The sequence below is a fragment of the Urocitellus parryii genome, chromosome 8, assembly GCF_045843805.1.
Source record: "Urocitellus parryii isolate mUroPar1 chromosome 8, mUroPar1.hap1, whole genome shotgun sequence".
In the NCBI taxonomy this organism is placed as follows: Eukaryota; Metazoa; Chordata; class Mammalia; order Rodentia; family Sciuridae; genus Urocitellus; species Urocitellus parryii.
In genome coordinates this window covers 47,059,525-47,079,705 of record NC_135538.1, presented here as the reverse complement: position 1 = coordinate 47,079,705, position 20,181 = coordinate 47,059,525, and the positions used below count along the sequence as shown (strand labels likewise).

At 35.6% G+C, this 20,181-nt stretch overlaps 1 protein-coding gene across 1 annotated transcript in view; it reads right to left on the bottom strand.

Moving 5' to 3' along the window:
* Frk (fyn related Src family tyrosine kinase) overlaps window positions 1-20,181 on the bottom strand; it is a 96,330-nt gene that overhangs the window by 40,064 nt on the left and 36,085 nt on the right. The window contains exon 2 of the mRNA XM_026414991.2: window positions 7,976-8,097. Within this exon, the coding sequence (XP_026270776.1) occupies window positions 7,976-8,097 (122 nt within the window). The remainder of the gene's footprint in view (window positions 1-7,975; window positions 8,098-20,181) is intronic.

The window sequence follows — 20,181 nt, the reverse complement described above, 5'->3', positions numbered from 1 at the left end:
GAGCAGAAGTCAAAGCATCCTTCTGCCTTCTTCTTGATCATCCCTAATCTGATGCCAAGGTCAAAGTCTGTTTCAGCCACTTACAACATCTCAGTTTCTCTATATTCCCTGGGAATCTGGGAAAAATATCTATCCAGATTCTAACAAATCATTGATTGATTGACTTAGTTTATAGGGCTACTATAATTCTGCACCTCTCACATCTGTTCTTGAACAGTTGAAGAGGATGCCAAGTTCAGAGATTCTTAGTTAGCCACAAGATTGATCTGTAACTATAACATGAGACAAATGTAAATAAAGAATCAATTTAATTTGGTAGCATTATAATGAAAAAAAAGGAGTAGAATGTATTATGAATTACAAAAAGATAGCAACTTCACTGACCTCTATATGACTTATCAATAAAATTTCTACTTATTTAATATCTGAAATTGACTTTTATAGTTACATTCAAAGTGAAATAATATGTATCACTTCTTTGTTGCTCTTGCCCTCAAATAGCTCAAAAATGTTTTAATAAAACTAAGTACACATAAAAAGAAGTCCTTTCCTTAATGCATCAATATTAGGGGTTCACAGACAAGCAAAAAGGGGCAGGTGGGGGGATGATAAAGAATAAGTCCTATAAAGAATACTATGGATTCCTTGTGGATTTCCCAATAAGTCAGTGCCCTGGGGGGGGGGGGCGTATTTTGCCTGTGCATGTGAGTGTATACAGATAAACACAAATATATGTACTGCATAATAAAATGCTAATTTAATTTTATAGAGTATTTAAGACATTTGAAATATAACTTATCAGTAGCAATGATAAGAAAAGCCTCCATAACTCACAAAAAGTCACTTGCAATTATAGTCAATGATATTTGCAATTAAGCTGAACACAACTAAATTATGACTTTAATTAAAAGGCATTTTCTAAGATGGCACCAACATGTTTAAAATTTAATACATTTTATATGAGATACCAAAGTTATCAACATAAAATTCCCTTTCTGCAGCATGTGCACTTTTTAAAAAGCAAAACATCTTTAACCAACATCAAAATCCTCCCAGAGTCCACAGAAGTTTCATTACATAATAAATCCAAGAGGCAATTTTTTTTCCAGTCATTTAATACTTGGCCCTACTCAGGATAAAGAATTGTATTTACATTCATGGTTAAACCAGAACAGGATACTGAGAAACTCTAGTGGTCACAAGGTTCACATCAATTTTCAATGAAGAATGAATGGATGGTTCAGAAGACTGACAAGGAAACCCTGAACTTTTGCCACTGGGCCAAACTTAGTTTAGAATGAGTCAGCAGATCTGGAAGATCTGGGAGCAATAATGGTAGAGCTGAGTAGCCTCTGTAAAGTGACTTTCAGTCTGAACTCTGGCGCCTGGCAGAGAGATAGAGGGTAACACTAACAAGTGATATCCTTTTCCAATTTTTCTCTTCTATAAAAGTCTTATTACCTGGAAAAAAACTAACCTGTCAAGGTGTGAAATTGTCTTTCTAACATAAGTCTGAAACACAACAGATAGGAGAATTATTTGTGATCTTACACAGCCCAAACTTCAGAGGTTTTTAAAAAGTGACAGTGGCCTTGCTTAGCTTTTTTCCTAGTAGGCCACAGCATGAAGAGGTAAGCATTAGAGGGTCTACTATCTTCACAGAATTAGTAGAAACTATAGAGAAAGAAACATGCATGCAACAGAAGCAATGAAAATGTTTATTCTGCTCAAGGAGTTTACAGTCTAGTTTGAAAAGCACATTGTTACCCATAGTGAAAGAGTTGCTCATAAATAAGTGAATCTTTCAATGTGTAAATTCAAAATGAAGTATACTCACAAGGTCAATGGTCAACATGAGAATATTTCCTAAGGAAGCTGCTGTTGATCTCATAACTTTGCGTGTGCATGTATGCAAGTGTGTGTGTGTGTGTGTGTGTGTGTGTGTGTGTGTGTGTGTGTGTAATGAGGGATTGAACCCAGGGGCACTCTGAAACATACCCCCAGCCCTTTTTATTTTATTTTGAGACAGAGTCTCACCAAGTTGTTCAGTCTGGCCTCCAACTTGGGATCCTACTGTCTCAGTCTTCTGAGTCATTGAGATTATAGGCATGCACCACCAAGAGTGACTTGTTCTCATTATTTTTGGATTGCCTTCAGAATTAACTTATAAGTCATGCAGAAATAATAACATTTATACATCTATGGTGTCATTCAGGTTATTCATCCATATTATTCAGAAAGTTGCTTCAGATAATTCTGGTCATTTCACAGTACCAATGTTCCCCTTAATAAACACGTAATTTCCCCATCATAGGAATATTACAAACTACATCAAGAGCCATTCTTTCTATGAAGACAATTCTACCATTTGTGCAATATTTTGAGCAAGAGTGATCAATTACATTGGAGAGTAAAACATTCATTAGGTCCTAAAAATTGTAGAATATAATTCTAGAATATTTACTTTAAGATAAAATTATGTCACAAGAAAGCATGTCTTACATCCTCTATAAAAGACTTCACAATAATCATAAACTTTTTACAAAACTCTAGCATATTCTATGGGACCTATATGTTCACTGTAATGAAATTCAAATTCAGGAAATGCTATCCTCAAAATCAGTAGAAACAACTCTGAACCTGGTTTAAGGACTGCCTGGTTATTCTTGGCTCAATTAACCTCAGTTAAGGTTTTAAAAATAAATAAACAAGAAACAGCTCACAAAAGAATGTGAACTACTACAATGTCCACTCACAAGTACATCAAACACCTCTGAGGCTATTTGCTCTGGTTCTCCCTTCTCTCTCCCTACAAATTACATCCTCCTACAGACTTTTTTGGCTGAAGTTACCACTGCTCCCCAACTCAATTCAGAAGTCTGACAGCCAATTTTCACCCTCCTTTACTTTACTCTATTTCTGATCAACTACCAATTCCCATGGGTTCTGTCTTCTAGATATCTCTCACCTGTATTCCTTTCTCTTCATTTCTCATAACTTGATCCTTTCTCAGGCCAACATCTGTGCAGACAAGTAGGACTTTAAGAAAATCCTAGGAACTCTTTCTGGATTGCAATGCAAAGGGTCCACTCAGCATGAATGCCATCATCCCCACCCAGCAAGAAAGGTTGCACCTAAAGTCAGCTCCTACTGGCTCCCCAGTTGCTTCTTCTGAGAAAGAGGAGCTGCAGTTTCCCACAGTACCTGAAGTCCATAAGTTCTGGGCTTTCTAAACAACCCTGCAAATGCTTGACATTACAATGAGACTGTTAAACCCACAGTAGTCTTCTTATGCCTAGTCCTAGGACCACTCTCATACTTGCCCCATTAAAAAAAAAAATAATAATAATAATAATAATAATAATAAGAAGAAGAAGAAGAAGAAGAAGAAGAAGAAGAAGAAGAAGAAGAAGAAGAAGAAGAAAGCCATAGAATGACCATATCGCTTTGATGGGGGACACTCTGTGCTGGAACAGGGACTTAATGTGCAACCTACCAATTTGGGTTCCAAAATGCTTTTCTGCAGAATGATGATGGACTCTGCCTCTCACCTGATGGACTCTGCCTTTCACCTGTGACTTCAGAGAGCAACAAGAGATGCCCCTGTCTTTGCTCTTCTCACATATCCCCAGACTTATGTTTATAAATTTCTCATCCATACTTCACATTGAAGGCAACTACCTAAAACAGATCAGATAAATCACTTCCTGCCTAGGACTTTCCTTTGTAGAACAAAGCCCAGATTTCTCAGTATGGTGAACAAAGTCCTCAACCTTCTAGCTCCAACTTTCCCCACTCATTTTCTGCCCCTCCATCCACAGAGACACACAGACATACACACTTCACATACAAACATCCTTCCACTATCCTACACCTTTCCCACCACTGCACAAAACACAAAATGTACTCAGAGGTCTGTGTACTTGTCGTTGACAAAAATAATCACACTGCCACCTTGTAGCACAAATTGATAGAGAACACAAATGCTCCCTCCTCCAGGAAGCCCTCCCCAAATCTTCTTGGGAGGCTTGGCCCCTGCCCCTCTTCTCTCACAAGACTACTAGACTTAATCCAGAGACTGTTCCCCTCTGAGCTTTGCTTCCCTTCACCTAGCAGAAAGCCTAGCACATAATAGGCACCCTGAATATTTGTTGAAGAAATAAACTAATGTATAAATAAACAAGCTCACCTCCAGGAGGCATTGTCAACGAGCCCTTTGTCTGTCTTCAGTGAAGTCACTTTTTCAACCACCTGCAAGCTGCTATTATTTGTTCTTTAAAGTGTTTCACCAGGGATGAATCTGGAAGTCTCTTTCCTACTCTGTAAGATTTTTGTTGGTGGTGTTTGTTTGTTTGTTGTTGTTGTTGTTGTTTTGGTGGTGGTGGTGATGAGTGAACCCAGGACTGCGGGTATATTAGGCAAGCCCTCTACCAACTGAGCTATTTCCCCTTCCTTCTCTGTAAGTTTTATATGTAAATCATCTAAAGCAAAATTATAATGTGCAATGAGTTTTGAAAAACTCTCCACAGCTGAATTTTAGCCCTCAAATTACATGTTCCTTAAAATTTACTCTAAACAATAATATCAATGCTTTATAGGACACCAAATATTAAATTAATGTTAATGGTAATAACAATAATAATTTCCTTTTTGTTTTTTCTCTATTTTCCATATTTTTATTAGTGCATTATAGTTGTACATAATGATGTAATAATTTCCTTTTAAGTAATTGACTGATGTCAAGAAGTAGCCAAACCAGTGACATGCAGTCAGAAATTTATATTTTTCATCAGAAAAACAATTCACTACCAATGACAAATAACAGTAGGGCCACTAAAACTACCTGTCATGCATCTAATGAAGACAGATTCTCTGGCTACCACATATAATATGTAATATCCAAAAGCGCTGCTGTAATTCACAGCTAATTAGTGTCTTGCCATTATGAGAGGTGTCATGGCCTAACTCTCTTTTCCGATCTACTCAGACCTCACAAGAGCCGACAGTCACGCAAGGATCACAACAACCCAATTAGCACCCACCCCAACCTTGGGCTGCTGCTTCTCAGAGCCACCCCAGCATCAATAAATCATGCTCTCTCATGAAGCTCTTCCCTGACAACTGCAAGACAGTGCTGCCCAAGGAATAAAGACAATACTTCTAAGGAAAACTCATGTGGGAAAGATGGAGATAGAAAAGGGATACTATTTGCCTGCCTTTACCTGCACAGCAGTCAGCAAAATTGAAGACCATCAATTCTGACTGATTAAGGAGACAACTGCACTAAGAAATAAATCCATGAGCGGTACATCTGAAGATTTTTAGTGATAATCAACAGTCAGCAATTGGATTGTTTGTTTATTTAATGTGGATATATTGAAGACCTTTTTCTTTCCATTTTTTTCCCCCACATAGCCTTTCCTCTGGCTAATAAGAAAATTTTCCTTTCAGGGGAACATAATAGGATGCATTTACTTTATCTCCCAGTGAATACATGGCAATCAGATAATTTGCTTGAAAGACTCTAAATTGTTTGACTTCATTGAAAAAGAATCTATAATGATATGCTGGTCTCTGAGCAAGGCCTACAAAGCTTCCTAAATCCATAAGCAAGCTCTAGAGTATTCACAGCACACAACAGCCAATATCCTCATAATTTTGTTCTAAGCCTGTAAATCTGTTTTGCTCCATAATATTCTTTTTAGAGAATGTTCTGAGCCATTGCTATAGCCTAAATGTTATTCAAAGATAAAATCACGTAATTCAGCTGTTGCTGTTATTTTTCTCATGGAGATATTAGTCTTATGTATTTTTAATGCTGATCTGAAACATTTCACCTAACTGTAAATGATTACTACCTAATTTAATATATAAATATTGTCAAAGGCAAATAAACTAATATGAATGCATTTAAACAAGGAATTCTCATGTATCTCTTCTTATTAAGCATAGAGACTTCAAAAAGATTCAGTTTTCTTCATCCATATATAGTATGCTCATGAAAATACTTAAATATTCAAGTATTTATCTACAAGAATCTTCACTATATCATATTTTATAATATCAAAATCACTGAAAATAACAAAATGTGCAAAACTTGAAATAGGTCAAATAAAATGATTGTTGTTTATACAGTGGAATGTTATGTAGCTTTTAAAAAAATACTAAAAGGCATGCAAAAATGGTCACAGGATACTGCAAAACAGAATTTAAAATGGAGCCTGGATCCACATTACACATACACAGAAAATTGTGTGTATACATATGCTTATATGTGCACATAGACATACATATACATAGATAGATTTTTCCATATTTACAAGATGGTCTCAATTTTGTTTCCTGTGTATGAAGATGTGAGTGTATACGATTGTATATAAATATATGCAGATGGAGTGTAGAAAAAAAGGTTGACAGAAAACATATTTCAAACACAAAATTTATTTTCAGAAAGTGATATATTAGATAATTCTTATTTGAGTTGTTTCTGTTTATATAAATTTTTAATTTTTTTATAATCAGAACAATGTTATATAAAATATTCATGTCATCTGAATTTGTACAGGCATACATTAGTGTGAAGTCCCAACCAGATAGGGTATTATTCTGAGCTCATAATGAAGTATTTTGATTACTGCCCTGGGTATAAGCAACTTTTAAAAGGTTAGGGACATGTTAAACTTGGACACATTTCAAGAATGATAATCAGAACAGCGTTATCTAACCTCTCATCTGTGAAGGTGGGAGTTGAGTCAAATCCACATGATTTTGAAAAATCATATAGATTTAGTATCAGAATAGGCAAAAGGACCCTCTGCAAAATCTGACTCAATAATACCATTCTTGATTTTCTCCAGTTCCAACCCACCTGCTCTAATATTTGGGACCACCAGGTAAGCAGAAAGGTAACAGATGCCAAAAACACATTTCATGACCAGAGTACAGGTTCAAAGTTCCCAACACATGGGGGCTCAGGACCTGCTTCACTGTGACTCCATGAAGCTGTCCTGACTCCTAGCTCTGAGCCAGACCAACACAGTGAGGTATGGGACATCACATGTACTAAGCACTTACTCCAGGTCTGAAGGAATGAAAGGAAGCAAAGTCTCTTCCCCTACAAGGTTTACATCTAGTCAGGAAAATTGAATAAGAGGACAATAACACAAAGGACAGGCTTTTTTCCACTGGAGATCAGGATAAGGAAAGTGGAGAGAAATTTTGATATTTAGAGCTGAACTAGTGTAGAGACTTTAAGAAAAGGCCATTCTGCAACACTGCAACATAAACCTTTAAAGATATTTGAAAGCAAAGACCTACATGTATCACCTGAACTCTCAAAAGTTCTTTCTCAGGTCTCCTAAGCTTCTGTTTTTTCTAGGGTGGAGAAACATGTACTTGACCTTCAGCTGGAAAACTACATTTGATGACATCATACATATCATGAGTTAATTAAATGCATTTGCATTCAGCATTTCAATTCACTTCCTATTTACCAGGCAAAGACAGGTAAAATGCAAATGCATACATATGTGTGTGTTTGTATGTGTTATAATATGTTAACATTTATACATTACATATACATTATAATGCATATATTATATGTGTGCATATGTGCATATATACAATTATATCATGGCCAAATTAAATTTGAAGACAGTATAGTTTTTGTTTCTTGCTTATCATTTCCCTAAAAGGATCCTAGATAATGCTGAAGTGAAAAAACACAGCCAGATTTATGTGCTTACACTTTCATATCTAGAGTACATATATTTGAAACTGTTTATAGAGACTACTAGCCATAGGAAATTTTTGTGTTAATTTTTATATTACTCCTGAGTAGTTCTGTAGATTTAATTTTGGAGTTATTATGAAGAAAACAAAAGAAGGCATGTTTAACATGTCCATATCCACACAGCAGGTTCATGAGTGCAGACGCTCAAATTTATATTCCAACTCCACAAAATAATGTCCATACCTGAAAGGGAGAAATCTCCTTTCTGGCTTTCACTCTCTCTGATGAGAAAAGCACCCGTCTGATTTTCTGAATATAATAGTTGCTTTTCTGCATCTGCTCTTTTAATTGCTCCAAAGAACCACCTAAAAAGAGAGAGATGTAAAACCTTAATTAAACATCAACGTTCAGTTTTAAAAGCAAGAAACTTAGCAAGAAAGTGTCCTAACATCAGAAACATCTGACACACTAAATAAATCGTTACAAATATAAATAGTGACTTTTGCACTTGAATGATTTTTCAGGACATCCATAAAAATAAATTATGAAGCAGAAACTTGGAGGATGCCTGCTCCACACCCCTCCTCATCCCTACAATCTGAGATCTTTTTCTCTCCTTCTATCAAAGCCAAAGCCCCTCTATAGTCCTTGTCATGTAAGCCAACATGATCCAGTCTCTAAAATTACTCATCATCACTATCCAAATGTCCACTGCTTACCTAATACCACCTAGATGTTAGGAGGCAAATATTTCAATTAATATTGCAGTGTGAGGGATTAAAAGTATACTCCCCCAAACATTAATTCCTTTCTTTTCCCATCTCCATTGGGGCCCAACCCCACTAAAATATATTAAAGAGGAATTTATTAATACAAAGGAAACTTTGGTTAATGAAGAGATTATATGAAAAAGCTACTTCTGGCTGGGAAGTACCTTCTTGGTGCCACCTCACCCTTTGTCTTTACCCTCTTATCTTTACCCTTTCAAAAATATAAGAGTTAGATGCAGAGATTCTATTTCAAGCTTTGACTCATGAATGAATCCACTGGCAAGCAGTCACATGCCATGCCCAAATCAAAAAGAGGGGAAAGTGCAATCCACCATTTACCAGAAGACAGAGAACTGGAAACACTGGGGGTGGGGAACTAAACTAATGGATGCCACACTGATTCAGTGTCAGCACCAAATTAACAGTCATAGACTATTATTGGTCCAACAGAAACAATGAAAAACATGGAAAAGTTCCAAAGTAGCAGGTCACAAATTCATAGAAAATACAAATGCCTGTTTCCTACTATTTCAGAAATAAGTCAAGGGAATACTAAATAATAAAATCATAATAAAAACTCAAACTGACCCAACATATAGAACAGTGATGAAAGGACAAATTATTCAGTAAATGATGCTGATATTATTAATAATCCATAGAGAAATATAGATGCTACCAACAGCTTACACAACAATTTCACATAAGGATCTATTATATAAAAGGCAAACTTTAAAACTTTCTAAGGACATTGGACTAGAGCAAAAAGAAAAAGATATACAAACCTTAAAGGAATAAATTAATAATATTTATTGCATCACAATTTAAAACTCCCTCACCAACAAGATTACTATAGAATAAGATTAAAATACAAGTCACAAACTTGGAGAAAATTTTTCAAAGTATATAACAAAAAATAAGATTAATATTCAGATTATATTGAGATCTAAAACAAAAGACAAAACAGTAGAAAAAAAATGGCAAAGTAAATAATTGGATAGTTCACAGAAATGGGAAACCCAAATAATTAATAAAAATGAAGAAGCACAGTCTTTATCTATGCTAATTAAATATTACATATAAAAACCACAATGAAAAACAATTTCACACTTTTCATGCTGACCAAAATTTAAAATTCTCACATTATCAGATATTGGAGAAAATATGAAATAAGAACTTTATACAGCCATCAAGTAAAGCATGCCTGTAATCCAAACACAGGAGCCTAAGGCATGAAGATCACAAGTTCAAGGCCAGCCTCAGCAACACAGGCTCTCAGCAACTCAGCAAGACCCTGTCTCAAAATTTAAAGATAAATAAATAAAAAGGGCTATGAATGTGGTTCAGTGGCAAAGTGCCCCTGAGTTCAATTACCAGTTCCCCCCCAAAAAAAAAACTTTACACAATACTAGTGGCAATATAATTTGGTTCAACAAATTTATAGAGCAATATTGCATTACTCAATTTCACTTCCTGACTTATATGGTGAGTGTGCCAAAGGAGAAATATGACAAAAATATTCACTAAAGAACTCAAACATTGAAAAGTTGGACACAATTTTTGTGGTAGAGCGCTTGCCTAGCATGCATGAGGCCCTGGGTTAATTTCCCAGTACCACCCAAAAAATGAATAAATAAATAATAAATGTTGTTTTCGACATATATAAGCTTAGTTATGGATATTAAGTGTACTTTTACTCAGAAGTTGAAATGCATAAATTGTTCAGAGACAAAAGGAAGTAGAAGAAATTTACATACCAATATAATATCCTTTGCATAAAGTTTAAGCAAAGACATTTAAAAAAAGTACACGTTTTTATGAATACATGAATGCCTAGTGAAATTTAATATTTAAAATCCATTTACAGAAATGACAAAATTTCTTCACACAGTATTTCAAATGAAGAAGCACCATGGATGAAATACTCCTAATTAGCTCAATGCATTTTCCTCATTCAAAGTGCATTGATTATTCATATACATTAAAATGCTTGGTCAAAACATAAATACGTAAACCTTTACAAGATTTACAACTTATCTAGAAAATTAAATTCTTTAAATTATAATTTTTATCTCCTATATTTCATTCTCAAGTACAAACATTCCATTATGTTTTATGTATACACATTATATTGGTATTTTAGATAATCAACCTTATAAATGATGTTTCCATTACCCAACATACATATAAGCAAGCAGTTTTTGTAAACCAAATGATTAAAGATTAAGCAATTTTACTATAAAGAAACTCTATAGTAAGTTTTAAAAATCCTGTCTCAATTTTGGATTTTTGTTTAGTAGATGGGTATAATTGCTTTATGGACTCAGTACTGAATCTACAGTAATGATGAAATTGATATAAATATTTGACTGGATGCATCAGGTCACTTTTTTACTTGGCTGAGCTCCTACCAGGAAGAGAATATAAATAATAAATTGTTTTCTGGATGTAGCGGCATCATAATAGCATCCTTCATACTCTAAGATGACGCACCTGCTATAGATTGCAATCTTTGGAGCATGTGATGCCACAGAGACTAATGAGAAAACAATAGCTAGTTCCACCCTCTGCACTCGTGAAAACTATTCCTTAATTTGAGGTCTGAGTTGTTGGCAGGACTGCCATTCTCTTCAGTTCTGCCTTTAAGTGTCCCTGCTGGCCCTATTGTGAAAGGACATGCATACCAGAGGTTTGGTGGCACATCACAGCCATTTTTGACACCCTCTTTAACCTGCAGTTCTTATAGGGAGTAAAACAATGAGTACTGAGAAGGGATCTAGATATCATATGAGATATAAATTGCACAGGTGACCCAAACAGAGCAGTGGACTTTAGAGTAGAGTTTCTAGACCAGGAGCATCAGCATCACACAGAAATTATTAGAAATGGAAATTCACAGGCCTCATTCCAGACCTACTGAACCAAAATCTCTGGAAGTGGAATGCAGCAATTTGGGTTATAACAAGCCTCCCAGGTGGATCTGATGCACATTAAATCTTGAGAACTATTGACCTATAGAAATAATAAAGAAATTAGATATTTACATAAGACAGATACACACTATTGATATTTCATGAAAATAATCTATTTGCTGTACCATAACTATGCCATGAAGAAGCTATTGATTAATTAATAACTAAAAGGATACAATACCTATGATAACTTATATCCCAGGAGAAATAAATGCTTCCATTAGATGAAAACTGAGCAAAAACCCAAGGATGGTGGCTCATGCCTATAATTCTAATGATTCAGGAGACTGAGGGAGAGTCACAAGTTGAAGGCCAGCAGCCTGGTCAACTTAGTAAGACCTTGTCTCAACATAAAAATAAAAAGGGCTAGGGATGTATAGCTCAATTTTAAAATGTCCTGGGTTTGATTCTCAGTACCACCACCACCAAAAAAAAAAAAAAAAAAAAAAATGCCTATTTGTGGCAAAAGGAATATGTGACTAAAGTCTAACTTTTATTTTGCAAACAATTTATCAAGTATCCACTGTGGGTAAAAGGCTACAACATGACAGAGAAAAATCTTTAAGACATCATTAAATGAAAAGAGTACATTGCAGAGCAATCGGAATAATATAGTCCTATTTATATTTTTAAAACCAATCGAAACTCATATGTGCTTCTTCTCTGAGATATGATGAAAGTGATGACAAAGGACTTTCAGTTCTTACTTTGTGCTCTTCTCTATAATTTGAATGTCTACAGTGAGACGTAGTTGTAGATCACATTATAATTTATTTAAATATAAACAATTAAGTTATTTAACAAACTCTAGGTGTTGTAAAGGTGTGGACTAGAAAGTCTGGCAATTAGAATTGATAGAGACAAGAAAAAACCCAAAGGAACATGAGAAGTGCAATGATGGGAGAGTCCATGCACCACCAGGGTTCAACTCTGAGTGACTACAGATGGTGTGCCCGTCAACACCTTAGAAAGCAGTGTAGACTAATGGTTAAGAGTGACAGCATCTCACTGGAGATGTTAATTAACCTCCCAACTTCAATTTTCTCATTTGTAGGTGGGAACAACAACCCTCACAGCCTTGTTTTCAGATTAAGAAAAAAATCACATCTGTGTAGAGCTTGATACCTGGACACATTTGTTTTCAACCCATTTTAAGAAAACTAATTTAAAGGGTAAATTATAAATTGTTTTAGACCTGATGAATTTGAGCTCATGATTGAACACGAGTGAATATATAAACATGACTGTAATTATGTTCGTAGTTCATCCCTGCCTATCGTTCCTGATAATCTGCCACCAGGTGGCAGTAGACCATTTTACTAATTCAAAAAGAGGAAGAGGACCTTAATCTGTATTTTACCAAAATGAATAAATAAATAAAGTGAGCTTTAATTTTAAAAAAATAGCATTACCACTTAAATATCAACATTCACATAATATAGATATTAACCAAATGTATATTTTTTTATAATGTCTCCCTAAATAAAACAAGGCAGCTGGTCTTCACCTACCATAGACAAATCCTGAAAATAAAAATAAAAACAAGGTCCTAAAACCTATCCCAGAAAAAAATTAAATATATATTTAAATATATATTTCTCCCAGAAAATGCAAAAAGGAAAGTTTGGGGTCAACTTGGCCTGATGACTGGGGAAAGTAACCTGGGAGGAGATCCCTGTGGTAGCTCAGGGCTAAGGGTGTCTTTATTGTTGTCATCATAGCCATGTGTGTAATGACAGCTAAAACCAAATCTTGTTCTCACCAGTGTGGCTTGGGATATTTCCATGGTATTAAACTTGGCAAAATGCCTATAGTTTGCAGTTCACACTCGTAACCACATTCAGTCATTTATCGTATCTAAATGAAAGGCTTGGCTCCAGGTTCCCTTCAGCTATTGTGTTTCAACCACATTGCCAGGAAGGCCTCTGTGAAGTCCCTTCATTTCCATTTGCCCCCAGTATAACCTCCATCCAGTTCATCATCACCACATGTGTTATGACAATATTCTGCAATCTCTTCTCTTTAAAATAAGTTAAAATTAAGCGCTTGTATTTATTGATCATGTACCAGGAGCCAGGCAATGTTGTCACAAGTTTTTACAGGCATGATTTCAGTCTCCCTTCTCTGCTCATTCCACCAACACTGGGTTTATCTTCTAAAAGTATGAACTGGTACATCTCACCAACATATACACGTAAATAATGTTGATTTTGTTGTTTCACTGTGTTATTTTGATTGCTTTTAGAATAAAACCCATTAAGCTGGAATTGCAGGGTCTCTACCACCTGTACTTCACCTGTGCCTTCAACTTTGTCTTTCCTTCATCTGCTCCAGCTAAATTGGTACTGTGACCATTAGTTATAAAAGAATTACTTATACATGATGCTTATTCAGTATTCCTGCAATATGCAGTGACTACTACTCTTCTAGTTTGACATGAAGCAAACACAAACTAGTACCACATATTTTATTTGTTTATTTTAGATTATTCCTTATGTACACTTGTGGCCCAAGGACTGAGTCTGACTTGACTTATTTCTGGCAGGAAGCTTTGGCCTTTGGAGCAGTTAAATACTTGTTGATGAAACCATCAATACATTGTACTCCAGTGAGGGTGTTTTATATAGTCTTTGGGTTTATACTGACCATTGAACTTCAGATAATGTGATGTTTTCATGTAATCTTTTACTTCTGTTTGCTACACACTTTGCAACAACATAAAGTGCCTTATCTTCTATGGGCCAGTTCCTTCATAGTTGTGATATTAATTGGCATTAGAACACAGATTCTGATCTGACTTCTTTCTCTTCTCCCAAAGAGACCATTTGTACATGAAAGTAAAGATCAAAAATTAATCTGACCTCTCTGTCCTTCAAAATACAAGCCTGTCAGGGCTACGCACATGTAAAGAATGTGTGATAAAGTAACAATGTCACTTTAGGTCAGTATCTGAGATAGGACATGCAGTCACACAGAAACCAGGAAGTGCTCTCTTGGGTCATTGGATAAAGCTTGTTTTGTTGCTGTTGCTCACCTTGATAGTCACTCTAAAAGTAGAATTTTGAAGAAACTACTGTAGGAGAGAGGAAGTAAGGTGAGCCAATTTGTGTGTCCCTCACTGGGGGAGGTGACTATTTGCAAAAGAATCTGGTTATACCCTGAACCCATTTCCCTGAGACTACTTATCAAAAGCATGAATTGCTCACAGGAAAAGTTTACAAAGAATACAACACAGTTCAAACAGGCATTCAATCTCAAAACATGCTGCTGTTTCACAACAGCCCCTATTTATGCAAAAAGAAATGGAAGTCAATAATGATTTCTCTTTTAAAATTATAGTGTGTTTGTGTGTGTGTGTGAGTGTGACAATCATCAAGTCTGAAGTAAAAATGTAAATTTAATCCATCTACTTTGTTTTCCTATAATATCTGTGCTAATGTTTGTCCCAGAAATTAGATTATGACTTAAAATTATTAACCATTGAATACTTTGAGTCACATCAAAAGAAGATAAATGCAATTGATCTTATATAATGCTTTGAAAAATTCCTTTATGTCACAAAACATTACATATGTTCATTCTTATGATTCTATGAATAAGCTTAGGGTACTCATATTCTTCTTAATGGATAGATGGGGCATTAAATTTCTGAAGTGGCAGTAGCAGTTTTCTATTTTTCTATTTCCCCTCCAAAAACAATAATCTTCTTTCACATGAATCATTTTCTTCCTCATTCTGAGAAAAAAAAATTGTACCAGGTATTGAACCCAGGTGTGCTTAACCACTCAACTACATCCCCATCCTGTTTTTTAGGTTTTATTTGGTTTTTGTTTCTTTGTTGTTTTTAAGACAGGATTTCACTAAGTTGCTGAGACTGGCTGTGAACTTGTAATCCTCCTGCCTCAGCTTCCCAAGCTGCTGGGATTACAGGCACACGCCACCATGTCCAGTGAAAGGAATATTTTAATTTAATTAATAATAAAGTGAATTAATTCACACTGTCATAAATTGTCTTATATCAACTTACTTTATTTAAAGCATGGAGTGTTCCTAAAAGATCTACAAAATAACATTCCTTGGGCATTATCTTCAAGGAATGAAAAATACTAACATTGAGTTTAGCCAGTTGGTGTATGGACTCACTTAAGATGGGTTATAATGTTAAGCTATGGGCTTAGTAGCCCACTCAGTATTTCTTGAATCCAAATTTTTCTAACAAAGAAAAAAAGAGAACATTGGTCTTCTTTTTTGCCTATACCAGAGATGATATTCAAATATTTCATGAATGTTACTGCACATACACATGCCATCAGAATAGACATCAGCAAAGCCATAGGTTTATGTCTTAAATTTCAACAGTCATAACTATCCCATGTACTACGCCATCACTTAGCCTTATGAAATTTTTTCATCTCAAATATCATATATATCTTAAAGGTGGCTGAACCTACTTTTGCCTGATATACCTTATTACCTGAACAACTAACAGTTAAACAGTTTTCTACATGCTTAATATGTTGAAATATGTCATTAACATTGATTTCATGATAATTATATGAAGAATAGTTGAAGAGGCAAAAGAAGAGCCTTTGAGACTCTGAAGATTAAAAATATAAAACTACTTTGAGCAATTAATCAAAAAGAAGGGCTGGGGTTGTGGCTCAGTAGGAGAGCGCTTGCCTAACATGTGTGAGAGACACTGGGTTCTATCCTTGGCACCACATAAAAATGGATAAATAAAGGTATAAAAAAAGAAAGTATAGCCAGGCACAGTGGTACACACCTGTAATCCCTGTGGCTCAGGAGGCTGAAGCAGGAGGATTGCAAGCAAGTTCAAAGCCAGCCTCAGAAACTCAGTGAGTCCCTAAGCAACTCAGCAAGACCCTGTCTTTAAATAAAATACCAAAAAAGAGCTGGGGATGTGACTCAGTGGTTAAGTACCCTTGGGTTCAATCCCCAGTATCAAAAAAACAAAAAAAAAAAGAAAGAAAAAGAAAAAGAAAAAGAAAAAGAAAGTACAAAAACAAAACAGAGAATATAATTGTAAGGATGTGCAGTTGGAGAAATTAACTGTTAGCTATAACAAGGATGAAACTTCCTAAGGCAAATACACTTTGAATAGGATTTAAGAGATGAGAAATCCAAAGAAATGAAGGACAACCACGTGGGCACACATGGGTGAACCATTATATATCTGTGAGCAGATTGGTTTTATGGGTAACAGTGGACAGGAAGAAGCAAGAGATGTGTACAGGTCTTTGATGTCTGCAGGTAATTCATATGGAAACTACTAATTCCATGGAATAAACAGATCTTCAGCAAAATGTGAAAAAATATTATGAGGATCAGATACTTTTATGAATGTTTAACACAGTAGATAGTTTCAAGTTCTGAGTTCATCAGCAAAAATGACAGGAAAACATAGCTTGTTCTTCAAAAATTGATGAACAAATTTAAGTGAGGATGCGGAATGCAGATCAAGGAAGATTTATTCTTTGGGGAAAGACAAAAAAGGGGAACCATCAGATTTCTGAGTTGAAAAGAAATTTTTATATGAATTCATAGGAAATTTTGTTTTAATAAGTACATGCATTTTTCTGGAAAAGAATCTGTTATTTCATTAAAATTTCAAAGATGGCCATGACAGCAACTAACCATCTCCTTCCATAAGGCTAACTGTTATTTCCAAATTCACAGAAGAACTGGTAACGAAACCACCACCATGGCCTACTGCCACAAAATTCATTCATTATCTTTCACTTAACAATTGCTTCTGGAGTACCTACTATGTACTGGGCACAATTATAGTTTGGTAGAATAAAATAGTGCAATAAATGGAACAAAAACTCCTGCCTTTGTGGTGCTCATATACTAATAGACAAAGACAATGGGCAAAATAAATATGTGTATTTGAAGGTGATAAAAACAAAGGAGTAGAGAAAAAAAGCAAAGTAAGAAGGAAGGAGTGCATTTTTAAAATTACTCTTAGTAGGCAGCTGTATATGGCAGGTGGAATTCCAGAGGGTTTTCCTTTGTGTTTTCTAAAGTCAAAGTAATCAAGAGAATAAATAGAGCTATGGAGAAAAATTGGATCAACTCTTTCACAGCCATAAATGAATGAGGATCATAATCCATTGTAGGACTGAAGCCAATAACCACATTTCTCAACAGCAGCTTAGCTGAGATCTATTAGCATTTCTTTCTAATTAAGAAATAAACAATGCCCATCAACTTTACTCATTTCTATCACAGATGTGTATGGAAATACAAAACAGCAGAAGCTAAATAGACCCTCCAAAGAGCTCCTTGGGAGCTGTGACACTTTAGCTAAGGAAAAGGGAGGAATCCGTTAAATGAAAAATAATCATACTCAGAATAGAAGTAACATTTTTAATTATAATGAAATATTTAAGGTAGGATTTTTCATCAGTAGCTCTTAAATTCATATAAAAGGCAACATGTTGAAATGAAATTGTTTTTCACTTTTGGTAAACATAAAATGCATAGCAGAGTCTCTATATTGCCTAATTTTAATTCACATGTTTCACAGAGACAAGCTTGTGTGTGTGTGTATGTGTGTGTGTGTGTGTGTGTGTATGTCTGCAACTACCATCGTGGATGCACAGATGTGTTCTAGTTTCACTGCTCTTTGAGGTTCAAATAAAACAGGTCTCCCTCCACCCCCAGGCAACGAAGATGTGTGAGACACAGGATCCACCAAAAATCAGAGCAGGCTTTCATCTTCTCTCTTTTTAAATAATTTGGTTCTGTGCACCCAGGTACTCACTAAACTTGGCTAGCATTAATAATTACCAATTGTAACACCGACATTAATAACTTACAGCTGTTTATAACTATACAAATGCCACTCACTGACTTGAAAATGGCAGACGCTGATCATGTCCACAAAGCAGCTTGTTCCTTTCAAAAAGAAAGCCAGAACCAGTGCCAGAAAATACACCTTTTGTTTTTGGTGTCAACAAGCTATTTGTCAGGAAACAAAGGGAAGGCTCAGCCAGCAGTGGTAGATGCTTCTGAAATTTTAAAATTAGACTCCTGATTGCTTTTGCATAGAATTAGCAAAAAAGACAGTTGCAGATAAATGACAGCCTCACTCCCTGGAATTTAGGGGAATGGCATTCAGAGAATTGTCTACCTTGTCCCCAGTCCCCAGCTCTGCCAGGGCTACCTAAGGATTAACTTTTTTGAGAACTCAGTTCTCATACTCCAGTTTCTGAGAAATGTCCCAAGTAAAGTGTGCGTACAAGGTAAATACTTCAAGAAGGGCTGAAGTAGAGCTCAGGGTGCTGCAGGTTCCCTGCACAGCAGGGAATTCTGAGGCACAGTACCCAGGACTTGCCTTTAGAAAAGCATAGCCCTGTTTTTGAAAGGGAGGAACTTTGTCTGGAGTCCACTCCTGAGCCCTAAGTGGTGCTGCTAAAATCCGCCTCACACTGAGTGCACCCTTTTATTTTCAATCCATCCAAAACATTATAAATTCAATCGAAATGTTGTGCAAAGTCTGTGAAGAACAAAGATTTAAATACAATCCAGAGCACAAAATAAGCTCAAACACTACCAGAAAACACTATTTATAGAAATGTAATGGCCCTTGCCATGAAGAGCAATTTTCCCAAACCTTCTTCTCCCTTCTGTCCAGGGCCCCTGTCCAGTTGCTAAGTCTGCTCTCTTCTTCCTCTCCTCTCTTTGACAGGCTTTTACTACATAATTTCCCCTTGCTTTTGTATGCAAATCAGTTTGGTTCATCCTCACTCCATACTCGATTGTGGGACTACCTTTGTGTATTCCAACACTCATTAAAATGTTCTGCTCAATAAAAGCCCATCTATTTTGGCTCTTGATTTCAGCAACACAAACAGCCAGACTTTGAAAATAGATTTTTTTTTTTTTAGCACATTAAATCCTTAGGCAGAGCATCTCTCACACCATTATCTATGTTGTACAGTAGCAACAGAATTATACATACTCTTACTGTCTAGAACAAGTCTGTGTCCTAGGAAAACAAGATGGGCAGAGTGTCTACCAGTCATATTTATGTTTTAAATAATACCGTTTATCAAAATTATGAATTTCTTGAAGTGGTCTAAAATGTTCTTACAAAGTACCTTCATATGGGGATATACTTTAATGATCCACAATGCGAATAGTATTTATAAAAATCATGTAAATTGTGTATATTCAGATGTGTGTTTGGAGAAATGGAAGTATGTCCCATCTCAGTGGCTGCCTAACTAATTAGCAAATTTTATTAAATAAAATTTCATTCCACAGTTTTGATGATACAAAGACTTTACTAGAGATACTAAAACATAATACTAGCCCCTTTGTCCAGGATTAACTGGGGGAAAACAAATACAACTCAGCAAAACACAGAGTAAACTCTGATGTGTCCTTCACAACCCAGGAAAGAGATTTTTAAATCTTATATATTTGAAATGCCCTGATGTTGGAAGGAGGGCACAGAACAGAAGTACACCACAGCCTTAGAATTGAGACCCCCCAAGATAGATCTGAGGAGCATATTTCTGCAAAGGGAAATGATTCTAGATTCATTACATGAGTGAAGTTTTCTCCCATTGACTCTTACTTATCCTTTGAGTGGAAACCCAAAGACTTGTGGTAGAAAAACCTTCTCTAGGTCATTTGTGTCTGAGTTCCTATGTTCCTCTCCTTTATACACCTTTCCTTG